Genomic DNA, 17,977 nt, shown 5'->3' with positions numbered 1-17,977 from the left:
ATATCTAATATCTAAAATGAAAACATTTTACTTGTGAGGGGCTCGTAATGTAGTAATAACGATAACGTTATCTTGTTTAGAAAATCATCAATGTTTTCCATAATATTATCTAATACCACGTTGGTATTTCAATTAAAATTGCGAAAAATTACTTGTCGAAATCATTCCATAAATATTTGTTCAAACCTTATTAGATATTATCTGGGAAATATAAATTGGATGGTGACGGTAAATGTAAAAGCAGGTTAAATTGTTGTGAAAAAGTTTATTTAACTGTTAAATTTAAAAAAATTTAGGATATAACAATAAAAGATTATTGCTACATGCAAGGTATTCACCTTGTATAAGACAAATATCGATCAGGTTATTATTCTTGACAAGACTCCACTAAGCAATGTGTTTCGACAACTTTCTTATAGTAAGCAACAGAATCCTTTGGTACTCTTGTGCGATTGGGGTTGCTGAAGTCCACATGGTAGATGCCGAATTTTTGACTACAAGTTAAAGTATTTAAATTTATGTGGTTTAGTTAACAATTTATGTAGGATGTTTCTAAAGGTCTGAACAACATATGCCTGAGCATAGGCGTCGACTTTTAAAACTTTTGTCGGGTGCTCGGTTGTCTTATAAGCATTTTTTTTTGCCAGATTACATTAAAAAGCAAGAGAAATGAGTCATTTGAAATAGCATGAGGTAAAAGATTTTAAATACGTATTTCTCCGAATTAGATTTTACGAAAAACTTTTTAAAAAATATATCGAAATTAATTAAACGTCAAAATAAATAAACTTTATTACTGTTTCGATACAAATTTCAAAAATTGAACAATCTTAATAATCTTAACAAAAAATAAACTTCTATGGAATAACAAGTGAAAATATAAATATATGTACTATGTAGACGTAAAAGTAGGTAGCACAGAAATATACTATTCTAACAAAACTGATAATAATTCTTGCGGGTGCTCCGCACCCGACAAAAGTATTTGCCCCGGAGCACCCGAGAAGTTGGCACCTATGTGCCTAAGGCAAAAATATGTTGATCTAATCCAAGTTAGTCAGTGTCCGAAATACAGGGTGTTGAAGTTACAATTTTATTTTAGCTTTTATTACAATAACAATACAGAAAACTTCGTATACAGGAGTTTTCTGACACGAGAAACTGAAATCTGGTATCGAATTATAGGTACCACCGTTAGATGCATTTAAATTGTTGTAACTTTTTATGCCCTGATGTAGCGACTGAATTTTTAATTTCTTAATATTCTCATTCTCCGACATTTTTTCTAAAAGAAGGCATACTTGGTAAATGTAGTTTTGAAGAATCGTTTTTTTGGATATCTAGATTTAAAAGTTTCATTTCATTAACTACGTCATTGCCTTCATATCCATTTTTATCCAGGCTTTGTAAAATTTTTTTGGAATCCTCATTGTTTTTAGGTCGTTGGCTTCCATATTACTGTCGTTGTTGACCCGCTGGTTAAGTGGAAAGGAAGGCAATGGCGAGTATTTGAAATGAAATTTTTATATCCAGATATCCAAACAACGGTTGTCCAAAATAACATTTACCAAGTATACCTTTTTTTTTAGAAAAACATCGGAGAATAAGAATTTTTGATCAAAAACATACACCAGAGTGTAAAATAAAAATTTGTACGTAAAGTACAGTAGGCGGTGCCCTTTAGTAATTTACAGCAAATTTGAGACCAAATTTCATGCCAGGAAACTCCCTTATACGAAGTTTTCTCTATCTACTACGATTAATAATAAAGCTATTGAAGAAAAACTAATATTGACTTGTAACTTCAATACTTCTTAGACACTATCAAATTTTGTTCAGACCTTTTAGAGGCACCTTCTATATGTATTCAAAGTAATTGTAAAGACTTTTAAATGAACAATAGATAGAATTTAAAATCTATTCAGTGTAGCATTATATACAGTTTGTTTTTAAAATACACGTACAACAATTTTCATCATGAAACAATGTATTTCATATAACATTAAAACGGTTTGTGCTATATATAAACTTTTAGTGCAATCCACCAGTAGAATAATGTAAAAATATGACATGCGTACTTTTCCGTAGATTTACATTTGCGTATTTTTCCGTAGATTTAGATTTCAAAATATTTTTGTCTTTTGTGATATCGACTATGGATTTCGGGTATACAGATAAATATACTGAAATCCAGGGGGTTCGAGAATTTTCTTTTTATATTTGAAGAAGTCATTCTATACATAAAATAAGAAAGGTTGGTAATATGATAAATAACAGTTTATTTGTTATGACATCTGCCTACTTTATTATCACAAATTTTCGCAATTACCCCTTTTAGTGAAGGATGACGCATCTAATTTTTTTAGTAGAAAACTATCGGTTTTATCGAAAAATAGTAAGAGGTAGAAATGTTGCGCAATAAATCAGTCTTCCTAAAATATTTTTAAATAAATAATTTGCTTCATAAAAAAAATATTTCTAATAAAATATTGCAATGGGGTTAACTGTTTCACAAATACGCCAATGATCGAATAAATATTGAAAAGCTGTCTCTTTATTAGTAGGATGCTTATACCAAGTTTCGTGTCTCTAGCATTCCTCATGTTAAAGGAAAAAATTAAAATGTGAATTTCAATCCCCTCCTTTAAGAGGATATATCGCCTCAGGGGTGCAACTTTCATATCAGGTATTTTTACTTTAATCCTCTTATTTTTGGCTCTACATTCACTGGTATCATTTTTGCTACTTCACATCCTGTATAAAAAAGTTATGGATTGGTCAATGGTTGGAGACTCAAAAATACAAGCGAGTCATTTTCTTACTATTCTGGTAATACATTACAATCAAATAAATCAAAATGTATACCAGCTAAGAAGTCTTTAACTCATGCCATTTCAAAGGATATGAGATAATATTGTATCGCGGACTATAATCCAGCATGCGTTAGCTTTTTTATTTTGATCCATCTTTGATCTTTCATTGGTCACGTATTTTATGACAACCATGTCTCTCATCTGCTATTGAAAAATAAATCTGCCACAGGAGTGCAGCGAAACTGGAACCAGTGGATAACTCTTTTCGAAGACATAAATTCTGCTGTGCAGACGCCTCTGTTCGCTGTATTTAACTTAAAAATGTGTATTCTTACTTATATCCTTCCGAAAATTCGAAGTTATCCAAAAGGCTCCAATCCGTGTAGCCAATTATTTTGACCCCGTCTTCCATGGCACTTCTTATGTTGCTGAGATAATCCTAAAATTAAGGGCATTAATGTATGTATGTATATTTATGTATGTTTGGGATACTATGAAACACATTTTTATGGTTAGCCTGTTGTCTTTGAACTGTTTAATATAAACAATTTCTTTTTGTACCTACTAATCATTTCTATCGCATAGATCAATTTTCTATAAATATAATTAATTTTCTTAAATTACTTCAGATTACATACTTTTTAATTAGAAAGTTATCGTGTAGGTGTATGTGAGTGTAAATATATATACTGATTTTTTTACATTCAAGTCAGAAATAAGATAACGTAAAAAATAAAAAATAAGTACCTATATTTAAAGTAATGGCGAAGGCGCAGGTCAAAATACAGTGAATGATAAATTTTGGAAAAAGTTGTTCTTTCAAAGATAAAAAAAAGAAGATTGTAATAAAATCAGTAAAAGATCTGCAGATGCCCTCACATAGGTACGTAAGGAAAAACGAGCAATATAGAAGTTTTTAATACAACTGTTCAGCATTCTATACCTATGATTCTATAATGCGCTCCCAAAATAACGCATAAATTTTATGGATTGCAGTGAGCATATAATCAAAACAGGTATTTAATAAAATAATCAACAACGTAAAAACTTAACTTAATTTTTAATTACAAATAATTAAAACGTTCTGAAAGAAAAGGTAGGTTTATGCAGTTTTGTTGAAAAATATCTGTAAGATTATTTTCGTAACAGGAATGGTAAACAGGAAATTGTTCATTTTCATATTTATCATATTTTAACGAAATTTTAGCTAATAACTATTCTCGATATTGCAAAACTTACCCTATAATAGTTACTTCTAATAGTATCATTCAAGGAAGAGCCATTTTCTGCGACACCATTTCTGGATTATGGTAAGCTTGCTTTAACCAGTTTAACAGCTTTCTTATACCCCATGGCGTAATCTTCACAATAAAAATATGAAAATTATATTTTTCTGTTTGAATTATAACTACTAGTAGTTACAAAATGCTTTAATTCATTATTATTTTAGATCAGGCACATCAAAAAAAAATCACCCAATTTTTGTAGGGAAGGCGATAGAGCAATATTTGTATTAAATTTAATATTAAGTGGAGATTATGAGACTGAAAATGTGAATTTTTTTATTAAAACAGATTCTAATTATAAGTATTTCCATAATGAAAATTTTATTTAAAAAACATCTTGAACATATCCTTTAAATGTTTTAAATAAATTAATCAGTTATCAGATACAGGACATTAAAATAAGTAAAATATTTTTAATATTTTTATAGTTTTTTAAAACTAGTTTTAATACCTTCTATAATTCTATCATAAAATGCAGTATGCAAAATGTTTCGCATAGTTATGTTGAAATTTTGGAGCATAAAGTATACTTAATTCTGAAACTATACATCGCAAAAGTGGTAGGTTGATTTGTATTTGTTACCAAATAATAGGTCTATGAAATAATAAATAAATTATGTAATAAATGAATTAAAATTTTGAATTATTATTGAATATTATTATTTACAGTATTTACACATTTATAAAGATATGTTTTTATTTGGTTCACGATTTAAATAGATATAGATATTTATTTACATTTCAAAATTTCAGAGTACTATTCAGCGCAAACAAAAATCGATCTATCATTTCCTCTTTTTCAGTTTTATAATTAAGTCTACTTTTACTCCTAAAATTTAAAACGACTTGTCATGTCTTATAGTGAACCACAAATAAATAATAATTCACAATACCAAATAAAGTAATAATTTCTCTACTTTTACTTGTTATTCAATTTTTTATTCACATTATACGTAGGTATATGAATAAATGAAAAAAAATGATGAAATTCAAAAAATACCTTAAGCCAGTTAACGGAACACCCTTCCCAGTCATCCGGCTGGTACTCATGGACTCCTATGTCGTTATAAAAACTTGGTTCTCCGATGTTAACATCTGGAATAGATTGAACCATAACTGCAGTGTAATTATTGAGGCCTAAGAAATCATGAGTTCCATAAATGTACGCTACCTCCTCATCTGTAAAAGGAAGAAGACGGGTTTCTGCAAAACCTTGCTTTGCACTGCGTTCCGCTATACGTGTTCTCATTTCCTCAGGGTAGTCGCCGTTGAATATTGCATTAGCAAACCTACCAAACTACAAAATATTTAGTTATCTGTTTAGCACGATCTTCTGATTTAAATGTGGAGTATTTACAGATTTTAATAATCTTCAGAATGTCTAATTGTAAGAGAAACATAAAATAAAAAGTTTTATGGCATTTACCAACTATAGAAAAGGAAAAATATATTTTTGGTTTCGCTCCAACGTTTTTCTGCATAGGCTAAAGATTTTTTAGATTTTCTTGTGTTTATTTACTGTACAAACATGTTTCTACTATTTTTTCACAGTTACCTCAAACTGAATTTTTCTTTCAGCAGCAATTTCGTCTTCAGTATTATTTGATTCAGGTTCATACCATGCTGTGTCTAATGTAATACTAATTCTTCCTAAAACATTAACATTTCCCTATCATTGAAGATTTCTCCAAAAACCTTTTGGTTTAGATTGGTAGCGGGAAAAGTACATATAATTTCAGAGTTACCGAATGCAGTCGGACAATATTTCCGAGTTGATTAGATACTGTAATAATAGGAATATAGATAAAATGACACTGTGGCTAAGAATGTTCTGGATTCTAGTTCTACAACGAAGAATAAAATGAAGTTGATAGAAATTAATAGGTACGTTGAATTTAATGATGATAATTTTGAAACCAAAAGAGAACTTTTAAATAAAAACACATACGGGCTGTTCGTTCAGTCACAACTTCAGCAAAGTGTTTCTTAGATTATTTTAGGCGAAAAACCTTAATTAATCAAAGGTCTAAACCCACTGGTTAAATAATATTGGAGTTTAAAAAATATCGCATATATTCAAATACCTCTGATCAGGTCTTCTAACACTGCTCGAGAAAATCGATTACTATCAACCATCTACAATCATGAAAACATGATGGTAGATTGCACAGCCCCACAAAAGAAATAAAAGTCGTGATATGGTTGACTGACCATGGTATTCCTATGTATTTTTCGAAGCTGAATTCGAATCCGAGGTCAAAAAATTCGTATACCCCTTAAATTTTTTTGTAGAGCCAAAAACATCCCTTAAATAGGGGTAAGTTATGAATATCAATATTATTACGGAAATTAGTATGAATTCCCCGGGATCCCTAGTGTGCTATACTGATGGATCTCGGGTAGAAGACGAGTTTTCAGGAGCAGGAATTTATCTGGAAGGCAGCGACATCCAGGAAAGCTTTTCACTGGTTATGTATGCTACAGTCTTCCAGGCTGAGGTTTTTGCTATTTTGATGGTAGCAAGCAAGGAGGAGGAATTGTGCAGAGGAGAAGATTTTTATCTGCTCCGACAGTCAGGCCGCGCTCAGAGCGGTTAGCTCCCCAAGGACTAGGTCTGCTCTTGTCCAAGTATGTGGAGACGCTCTAGAGTCATTGGCCAGACCAAAAGAAGTAGAGTTGGTTTGGGTCCCAGGCCATAGGGGCATCCCTGGTAACGAGAGGGCGGATCAATTAGCTCGTCTTGGGTCCAGGGGACCTGGACAGGGACCTGAACCAATCTTAGGTATCACTCGAGGCAGCATTAATGGGGCCCTCAATAAGTGGGCCTATCAAACTTTAAGTCTGGATTGGAGGAGAAATAGAGGATGCAGGCAGGCCCATAGTTTTATACATGGACCTAGCAAATCCAAGACAAGATGGCTGCTGAGCCTCAGTCGAAGAGCCCTAAACCAAATGGTGGGGATTCTGACAGGCCACTGCAGACTTAGGAGGCATTTAAGCTTAATAGGAATTGAGGAGGACCCTCTATGCCCGAAATGTGGCGAAGGGGAGGACACCCCTGTCCACCTTCTGGGACAGTGTGCAGCCTTTGGGAGAATAAGACATAAAGTCTTTGGTGCTGCAGAGCTGCAAGGGGTTGAGGTGAGAGACCTTCCATGGACCAAAATCCTGGCGTTCATTAGGGCGTCGGGTAGGTTCGAGGAGGGTCAGAGGCAGAGAGTGGTTAGGTGATGGGACGGTGGGGTAGGCAAAAAGGGCCCACTTGTGGCCTAATTGCCAGGCTGAGATCGCCCCTTTACTACTACTACTACGAATGGGCACTTTGCAACCCTCCTGCGCTCATCTATCGCCAAGGACTTTCCTGGAAGGGGTTGGTATGCCTTCTACACCCCTTCTACTTCTATAAACTTCCGGACATAGATCTGCGTAATGAAAGATTGTATCTTATAAGCTCTTGAGAATGCAAAGGAGACATGGTGAAGTGTGAACGCAGACAAAGAACCAACCCCCTAGAGGGGGAAAACCACCTTCTGCTGGACGGAGTGGAGGAAGATGTGAGAGATCAAATTATTCTTGTTTTTACTGCGCAATGGTCGAAGTGCACCGAGTAGAACAGCCTTCAACTGCTTTGCCCGTACCCGTCTAAGGGGTGGAAACTACCTGTTTTGTTCTTCTTTTATTTTGTTGACTCTTTGTTGTTATTTCTTACGTTACACTATTTTTGTCTGTTTTGTCAACTCTTTGTAGTTATTTCTTACGTTGAATTTTGAAGGTAAGTGTTAGAAAAAGTGTGTGTTCAACTAAATTATAGAACGCAGAGGTTGGGTATAAGGTTAAGACAGACAAGGCGGAGCAAAAATTCGAGGGTTGAAGAAGGGATAGCAGAAGGTGTATGTTCAACAAATTTCGCACTGAAAAAAATTGATCTTCCCAGATCCTTCTGCTCCTTCCTGTTTCCCACTCACCGAGGGATGTTCTTTACCTGCTTTAAGGATAGGTTTTGTTGTGCAAACTCAATACTGTTGGCAGATTTCCCTTAAGTATCTCAGATTGAAAAACTCCAGAGTACATATTTCTGGTATTAAAAGCAGTTAAGGCTGTTCTGTTCAGTGCACTGCAACAATTTCTCAGTAAAAACAAGAAAAATTTGCTCTCCCACATCTTCTTCCACCTCATCCAGCAGAGGGTAGTTCACAACTCTAGGGGGTTTGTTTGGCTGTGTTAACCCTCCACTATGTCTTCATTGCATTCTCAAGAGCTTGTAAGCTAGCAGCTTTCATGGCGCAGATCTATGTCCGGAAGAAGTAGAGGGGGTACCAACCCCCTTCGAAGGAGCCCTTGGCAATACTAAATGAGAGCACAAGGGTGGCAAAGTGCCCATTCGTACTCCTTTCCACAATGATATTGATATTCATAACTTTACCTTTAAGGGAAGTTTTCGGCTCTACACAAAAATTTAAGGGGTATACGAATTTTTTTGACCTCGGATTCAGATTCAGCGTCGCAAAATACATGGGAATACCATGGTCAGTCATCCAGATCACAACTTTAATTTTTTTGTGGGGCTGTGTATTATTGGATTATTGGATGGAAAAATAGTACAAAAGCAAAAAAAGAAAAAATCTTCTACATAGCTCGTTCTAAGATTGAAGAGAGCGCTACAGAAGAAAAAAGAATCACTAAAAACCACTGTAGGTATAGTTTTATAATTGAGACAATTTTCTCGACTCATTCACAGTCCTTTATAGGATAACATCCAAAGACAGAGCTTCTGAATGCAAATTTGTAGCAAATTTTGAGGGGGGGTTTTCTGGAGTCTATCAAGAAATGCAGGGTTATGGGACTGATTCTTCGCACATTGTGTGACTAGATTGTACTGTATAAGATGGGAATAAGACGCGTCAAATCGTTTCTAGCGCCCAAAGATAAACTTACTGTATCTAGAGGTTTGATAGTTTTGTTAGGTTTAGGGTGATTTTTGGCAATTAAAAAAAACTAGAAGCTACAGCAAATCCCAGTTTTGGTTTCTAAGAATCAAAATACATAGATTGGTAAGGGTCTCATCCTCGGAACAGGTCACCTCTTCATGTGTCTGTATTACCAATACAAATCTCGTCTATCAACGTATAGTAAATATATTTAGAGATGTTTTGGATAAATGTAATATTTTTTTGCAATTTTAACAATTTGTACCTCAAAAACCAGCGCTAAAACCTTGCTGGGTAGGTCTAAATTCTTCATCATAAATATGCCAGGCTTTGGCATGTGCTTTGAGGATATTATGGGCGCACAAGTAATCTGCTATTCCCGGCATGGTAATAGCCGGTGCAGCCCCACCTGTGCCATACCCGGCTAAACAAGACTGCTTGGGTTCGTTAAAAGTCAACCGAATAGCTCGAAGCATAGCCTTGCATAGTCAGCGTGCCCAGCCAGGACAAAAGGAGGTCCCACAAAGCGCCTACACCGGCCGCATTTGCGGTCGGGGTAGACGACGGATGGAGCCCATCTACGAAGGCTGTCCAGGCCTACACGAGATGAGGCAGGATAAAGAGGGATAATCCCCCTCGATACCAAATCATTGAGGCCAATTTCTAGCCATGGAATAATGGCGCGTAGTCAGCGTAAGCATCTATTATGAAGTCACTAGGCCAACCGCCGATATCCTGTAATGGTTGAGGTAGATCCCAGTGATATAGAGTTATTAGGGGTTCGATGTCGTTGTCTTTTAGTTCTTTAATTAAGTTTTTGTAATAAGCGATGCCAGCAAGGTTAATTTTGTTTGTGAACCCTAGAAATTGTAGTTTCGTTACTATTTACTAAATATTACAAAATAAATTATCAAATTTTCTGCCTAGAAGTGATGTAAACTGCAATTTTAGTATTAAAAAATATGGTTGCTATCAAAAATGTTAATAAACCCTCATAAAAAGGACCAACTAGAAGTTGTTTTTTGTAAACTCAATAGCAAATCTACAAATCTAAAGAAGCCTACACTTAAGAGATAGATTAATACTTATTGTCGTTAAAAGGAAAACAATAGTAGCATGATCTGATAATATAAATCAGTATGTGGATCAGCTGATGTCTTTTATCTTCGTTTATTTATAAACGTGAAAGGTACATGGTCTCTTTATTTTGATCGTGATTAATTTTAAAGGATAATCCTCATAGATTAAAAATTTAAAAACAAAACTTTATTAGCTGATTTATATGACTTCTTTTTGCCAGTGGCGGTTTTTCAGGGGAAACAAGGAAGCTAAGCCTCTTCAAAATATTTAAAAAATTGATCTTATTTTTTAAACCTAAGTATTTTATGTTTCTATCAACAACATGGACCATGCTTCTTTAATAAATCAACTTTGTATATGGCGGAGGCTAAGCTTCTCTGTGATTCTTCTATAGGTAACTTTTTAATTTTCGATAAACGAAACATCGGAAAATTGAAATAATTTTTATTCCCATGGAGTTTTGTCAATTCGATTAATTATTTTATTTAAACTATTAATTCTCGTTTCGTTTTATTTATGCATTATTGTAATTTTGTAAGTTTCATCTTGTACCTAATAATGAAAATTTTTTTTTCTTTCTTATTTATTGATTTTATCTTAAGCTATATTTTAAGCTGCTTGTAAAAAAGTATATTTACTAACTAAAAAAAGTCAGTATCTATATTTAGTCTCCCTCAACAAACCAACCTCGAGCCGCCACTACTTTCTGCTGTTACCTACTTTTGCAGAATACATTTTTTACAGACATCTATATACCAAATATTAACCAGTAGGTAAAATTCTTGGCCAGGAGATTGAAAACCGATAATGATTAACACCAAGGTGCTTCAACAAGGCTACATCTTCCTTATACTTATGGTAAGAATCGCATGCTATATCAGCTGTGTCATTATTGGCTATGAAGATGGGACGCGTATGGATTAAATAGTCCCAAATGCTTTCACCTTTTCCATCTTCATTCCATCCACCTCTAACAGGAGGAAAGTAGAATTTTATTAAATATATGAAATATACAGGGCATTTCATGATACACTATACATCTGTAACGAACAGGGCAACGCGTCAGTGCGGTATGATCGCTTAAATATTGGACCAATATTTGTGAATATACAGGGTGATTCTCTAATTATCATAAATATTTACTCTATTTTTTGCCACATGTGACAAAATACCCAAAAAATAAAAACAATAAAACGAAAACTATACCATAAATAAATAACTTCAGACAAGATAAATATTTATTATTTACTTTGAAGGCCAATAGTCTCATGAAAATTTCTATATTTTTGTGTGCTCTCCGAAAAGTTCACCGTATATATTTTTTATATGAGATTTTCTTATTTTTTCTTCACAAACTTTTAATCAGCTTTTCAGTATGAGAATAATTTGAGCTAACATTTTCGTTTTCCCATTCTTTATTAATTATACGCTTTTTTACTGCAATTTTCTACACATTGTAAAATTATAAGACCTTGCTTTAACGAGCACTTTCTGCATTTGAAAAGTTATCTCTATTATTTCAAATAGCATGTTGAAAGTATATGAACCAATGATAAACTGATTTTTTACTCACTCTCCTTTATTGTCTGTTTTGGCAATGAGAACAGTTGAAGGTATTTTTTTTTTGTATTTTCGGTCTTTACTAATATCATGACTTCTTAGTGTAATTTTAACACAAAATTAAAAAAGTATAGATCCAAATGTTAAAATTAGATGTCCTATAATGTAAATAAATAATATATTTAGTAAATCTGATTCTAAAATTGTTATTGAAAATTTATTAAATAAAACTTGTAATTATTTTCCGTCTTTGAGGAAAAGGTTTTAAATGCCTGATTCTGCAGTGACGTAGAAATAACACATTTTAAATTTTATCTACACTAAGTACAAGTTTTTCAACTGTTTTGTGCAAATATGCAGGAAAAGCATTTTCGATACGAAAGGTGAATAAAAAAATTTCTTTATGGACCAGCAAAAGTACAGTAGAAAGTTGTGGTACTATTAATACTGATTTTAAGTATTGAAATGTTGGTTATAATTGTTTTTTTTTGCAGAATAATATTGAAAACCTGATTGAAAAACGTGGAAAAATAATTATAAATAGTGAAAAAAATTAAATGCATCCTTTTCCTCACTTGTTCATATATATTCAGTATGAAGTATAGAAAATAGTAGAAGAATATACAGAGTGAATTTTCCCGGTACTGTTCTGACTTCAGGAGTATCCTGTCTTTCATTGGTTTATAGGGCATACCAAAAATTAATTTCCTCTAATGGTACTTAGATTGTGCCACTCTCCGATATAAAGGTAAGTTTCTATATTTTGAAACGAATAATATTGTTTGTTTGTGAAGTATATATTGTCCAGGTCTGGTAACAAAAATAAAGAATTTAAATTTTTCAAATATGCTTAATTCAAATAAAGTTGATATATGATATATTAAATTTTAACGAACCTGGTTAGTTAGATGATAAATATGAAAAAAATAAATTTTCCTTCAACTTGATATGTGGAGGTAGCTGCTCCAAACAAGAAGCCTTCAGGAAACGATTTGTTATTTACATCATCCTGAGCTAAACTATAATAAATCGTAAAGTAGAGAACAAAGACCTTTTTATTGAAATATTTACTATGTAACAAAAATTATATAAATATTAAATATTATATATTTATATTGAATGTAGAACAAAGATATTTGATAAATTTTACGCTTTTGGGTTCTTGATAACTGTTTTAATGGTAATCCTCTATTTTTTCTTAAGAATTCGATAAAGGTTTTCTGGGTACGGTGACATCCAGTAAGTGGTGCATGTAGTTTCCTGTTTAGAAACTGATGCAATTTTTCCTAAGAAAACATCTCGTGTTCAGGAAGACAATAATGGTAATAAATGTTCAAATTAGGCAAGATTTGCTGTTTGGCAGTACCTATAAGCTGAACACTGTGTACATTCCAATGAACATCTACGGGTTCAATAGGATGGTACATCGTTACATTACACAGTGTTTATTCGAGAATAGGTACAATGATGTCTTTTAGAATCGGATGGTCGACTTAATGCCCATTGATTTGTTTTATTATATTTTAAAGGTAGAGTTTTTGAATACATTTTGGACTATGAACAATATTTAAAATAATGTTATTAGAGCGAAGGCAAATTGTTTCTAAAATTGTTAGGAATGCAAGGTTTTTCAAAAGTGACACGCATGCTTTTACAACTTGATTCAGGAGGCTAAGATACCACAAACAGTGTAAAATTTTTCCTTTGTTCTTTCTTAGTGGGTTATTAACAAAAAACTATAATCTTGGAAAAATACTGTTCGCAAAGCCACAAGGTGTGTTTAAATAAGTCTCCCTTATGTAAAGGTAAACATTAACAGAACCGATCATATAAGCTACAAATCCTCTTTAGCATATTTGCATCTAATAACGTTATAACAGTGGCATACGATCTGGCATCTACTTGACTATCTACGCTCTAAACTGGTTCTTCCAATAGTCTTAGAAAATGAAGGCACGGGATTCAAATCTAGATGTCAAGGTCACGATATGGGTCTATCTCTTCCAGTCCGTTTCTCAGGGAACTTTCCGTTCAGCACACTACTACTAGTAATAACCAGAATACTACGAGCAAATTTCTAATTGAATCATTCCCTGAAAGGTGAATTGAGAGAGGCTGCTATCATGGCCTCTTAGATCACTGAATCCCATATTTTCATTTCATGGGGCATTTTGGAATAACCAATTTACTGCGCAAATGTCGTCAGCATGGGTGTATTGACACAGAGTGCCTCAAAATTGTTCGAGGCACTCTGTTTACAAAATGGATTTGTTTATAATTTAGGATAAATGTTGCTCAATTTAAACGTTAATTATTGTTATCACCTTATTTATAATATAATCGTTAATAAAAATAAAATACATTTTAAACTCATATTCTTATTAATTATAGAAAAAAAATGGGAGAAATTAGTTGATAATTTTTAAAATGTAGGTATTACATTTCACTAACGAAATATCATGAAAGGAGGGTTGTCGTTAAAAAAATTATATCCTAACGTTATGGCGTCAGGAGCAACTAAAAACGAAAAATTAAAAAAAAAATTATGTATATTAAAATCGACCCATCTTGGCATTTTAACCAAAACGATTCATTTTTGTTCCGCAGTCATCATTCCTAATTTCTGTTACACAACGTATGCATTTCCTTATAGGTACGTTATTCGGTACGTAAGTATGCAAAATATATGTGTAAAGAATGTCAGTTATTTCTTACTACAAATTTAGCACATTTAAAAATATTTGCTTCGACTTACCTCAGTGTTAGAATCCAAATACAAATGAAAACTTTTAACTACATAATGTTTAAGTTTTATTTTAAAATATTCCAGAATCTTTATATAGATAGAACAAATTGGTGCTTTACTTCATTTAATGTTTATGCTACTTCATGTTATCTGATATTTTATTTTGAAACGAAAATCTTTACTTTTATCTCTGCTCTTTGGTTCTGATATTAAATAATTGTCACGTGCACATTACAATTTTTTAACTATCAAATTCATTTGCAAAAAATATAAGTACTCCTTGCAAATCTTTGGAAATTTTATTTTTCGTTTTTATTATATTTTGCCCTGTATACTAAACTTATTTCTGTAACTATTAGCTCTTGTATCTTTTACTATATTTTATGGGTATTTAGCTAATTTAAACAATTTTAATTTTTTTTTAATAAATCTATTCAAATTAAACCAAATAATTTTAGAATTTGTTTGAATTAACGCAATTCCTTTAAAATAGAGTCAAAAAGTATTATGAAACTTTTACGCTACATTTTATAGCCAATCAAATGAAACATCATATGATTAAAATAATAATTTTAAAACGTTACCATGACAAAGAAAACAATACCCGCATATTTTTCTCTTGGTGGGTATCCTAGACAAAATTACACTGCAAATTTCTCAACTCTATTTTGTAGCCAATAGAATATAGCATTCTTCGATTTGGGATAATTTTTAAAATATTTGTGTCCTCGAAAATATTTCCGGATACAATTTAATCACTAGTGATATTATTAGTGAAAATTTTATTATAATTAGATATATTATAATAGAAACATATTTTCCGCGGTCAAATTATACTTTGAATATTTATAAATTTTTTGCACATATTAATCAAATTAATTAAAATTTTAATTTTACTTTGATTTCATACGTTGAAAGGTTGCTAAGCACATTTAAAGGTATATCTTTTATAATGCTGTAGTATTCCCAAAACTGTAAAATAAATAAATAAATAAAATAATTGCAGGAATTTTTGTAATTAAAAAAATATTGTGATTTATTTCGTTTCATTTGAAAATAACTATAAAACAAGATATTTAAACATTTGTTTATGCCTCACAAGTGTCTACTAAACAATGGGTCTCAACAACTTTCTTGTAGTAAGCCACAGATGATTTAGGCGTTCTAGTCCTATTAATGTTGTCAAAGTCTACTTGGAAGAGACCGAATTTTTGCCTGAAACAAAGAATGAGTTATATTAGGTAAAATATTATTTACACATTGTTGATTTAGGAAATTAGAATAAAAAATATTGGATTAAAATTTTATACAACCGTTTTATAAAATAAATGGCATTTTATTTTTTAAATTTAATATATTGAGAAATGTAATATTCGGAGAGAATAGTGCATTATAAAAATATAGTTTTGGGTGTACTGATAGAAATATTCGAACATTAGTCGATTTAAAACATTTTTAATGATTATTATGTCTGTAATGTTTATATATTATAGACACTATGTGCGGTTTTGAATTATTTGTACTTGTTATGTTTCAAGCAACTTACGTATAACCCCCAAGCCATTCGAAGTTATCCATAAGACTCCATGCAGTGTAGCCAATTACATTCACTCCATCTTCCATAGCACTTCTTACATTGCTGAGATAATCCTACAATTGATCAGTGTCGATTAAATAAATTCAAAAGAAAAGAAAGAAAGAAAAAAAGAAATATTTTGTTTAGTACATTTTAGAGAAGAAGAGTTTGGCAAAATACCGACTTTCAACGAATTAGTATTATTAAGTAAAAGCAAGACATACACAATAAATATATTACCCTGTAGTAACGGACTCTCTGATCATCTTCTAAGGTGGAACCGTCATCTGCGATACCATTTTCTGTGATTATAATTTTTGGATTGTTGTATGTCTTCTTCAACCAGTTTAAAATTTTTCTCATTCCCCATGGGGTAACCTAGATTTATAAATAAAAATATTTTATTAGAATTACAAAAATATTAATAAATGTTATAATAAAGTTTGATAATATTACATACAAATTGCATTTTATAGCTGTGAGAACTTTTGAATTGGTATAAGTCAAAGGATAAGGATGTGGATGATTTGAGCAATTTTATACTAAAATATTTGTTGTTGAATTTATCAATGATTAAGTGATTAATATTTATATTTAGTTCTAATTAATAAATCTACCTTTTTTGTACTACATTGTAATAAGAAAGTGAATTAGTTGTTAACTATATCTACCTATTTCATGTAAAAAAGTAATCGGTTTACTGATTAATTTTTGTAATTCATTATTAAAAAAAATACCTTCAACCAAGAAGCTGCGCATGACTCCCAATCATCTAATTGGTAGCTTTTAACACCTAAATCGTAATTGTAATTTGGTTCTCCGATTGGTACTTCGTCCATAGCTTCTGCTATGAACGAAGTATATATATTGACACCCATGAAATCGAAAGTGCCGCTAATATAGGAGATTTCTTCGTCGGTGAATGCTGGAAGACGGGACTGGTTGAAGCCTTCAGCTAAACTACGTTCTGCAATGCGGGTCTTCATTATTTCTGGGTAGTCGCTATTGTAAATGGCATTTGCGTACCATCCATACTAAAAAGATATTTGATCGATTAAGGCATATTGCAGATATTTAAAATCTTTAATTTGATAAAAGTGAATTAGTCACTGAGCGACCATGCAGATTGTTTAAAGGTTTTTTATCCTCCCAGAACAAGCTGACGCCGTCTGAACATTTGAACAAGCTTTAGTTGAAAATCAAGTTCAATTTGATCTTTATCAACTACTTAAATAACCGGACTTGATCCATTCCGCAAGTACCCCTGAAGTATTAATATTAGTACCTACACTATGTGCAGTCCCTAGTAAACAGATTAAAAGAAATACAAATTAAAAAAGTGTTCCATTTGTTATAAATCTTTGAGTTCATTAATACTCAGTTCCTTGAATAAAACGATGTGGCTAAAATTACTTCCACTAAAGATTAATTTCTTTAAATCCATTCTGAACAGACATTTCTTATATGAAAATAGATAACCAATTGCATTCCAACTGTTACAGTTGCAATTACTCCTTTTCCCCCTCCCTGGTAAAGCATACATTACTGTTTAAAATAACGAATTCTTAAACCTTTTCCAAAGGATCAGAGGAACTGGGCCAAATGAACCAGTTACTTCAAAACTGAGGGATAATTTTCCAATAACTGATTTTTCTAAGGATGAGTTGCTTTAATATTACGAGCCTTATTTTTTCATTGGTGACTCGATTTGTCAGATTGAATTCAGTAAAAAATTTCGCTTGTTTGTGGCTGGACATACACTAATTTTTTTATAAATCTAGGATAAACACTGAAGCACTGAATAAGTTATAAATAAATGGGCCATTTTCGGAAAATCAACTAAATTTTGAAAACGACTGAAGAAATGTATTTTTAACATGGGCTTTTTGAATTTCTCTATATGGAAAAACTGGAAAATTTATTTTTAACGGAAGATAAGTCATTGCTAAAAATTTGCCTTAATTTTCCATTTCCTCTGCACTAAGTTT

At 32.1% G+C, this 17,977-nt stretch overlaps 1 protein-coding gene and 1 pseudogene across 2 annotated transcripts in view; both read right to left on the bottom strand.

Moving 5' to 3' along the window:
- Positions 1–245: 245 nt before the first annotated feature.
- LOC108912458 lies at positions 246–12,691 on the bottom strand (annotated as a pseudogene).
- A 2,740-nt stretch (positions 12,692–15,431) lies between these two features.
- The window catches only part of LOC108912462 (myrosinase 1-like), a 42,221-nt gene continuing 39,675 nt past the window's right edge, over positions 15,432–17,977 (bottom strand). The window contains exons 6-9 of one of the 2 annotated variants that reach the window (XM_018717691.1): positions 16,727–17,023; positions 16,230–16,367; positions 15,960–16,063; positions 15,432–15,628 (exon numbers count right to left, since the gene is read on the bottom strand). In XM_018717691.1, coding sequence (XP_018573207.1) covers positions 15,502–15,628; positions 15,960–16,063; positions 16,230–16,367; positions 16,727–17,023 — 666 coding nt within the window. In that variant the 3' untranslated portion in view covers positions 15,432–15,501. The remainder of the gene's footprint in view (positions 15,629–15,959; positions 16,064–16,229; positions 16,368–16,726; positions 17,024–17,977) is intronic. The other variant, XM_018717692.1, reaches the window with a different exon arrangement.

This window comes from Anoplophora glabripennis, unplaced genomic scaffold (assembly GCF_000390285.2).
Source record: "Anoplophora glabripennis isolate ALB-LARVAE unplaced genomic scaffold, Agla_2.0 scaffold785, whole genome shotgun sequence".
NCBI classification, from domain to species: domain Eukaryota; kingdom Metazoa; phylum Arthropoda; class Insecta; order Coleoptera; family Cerambycidae; genus Anoplophora; species Anoplophora glabripennis.
Note: the sequence above shows the minus strand (reverse complement) of the source record. Positions and strands in the feature narration are given on the sequence as shown.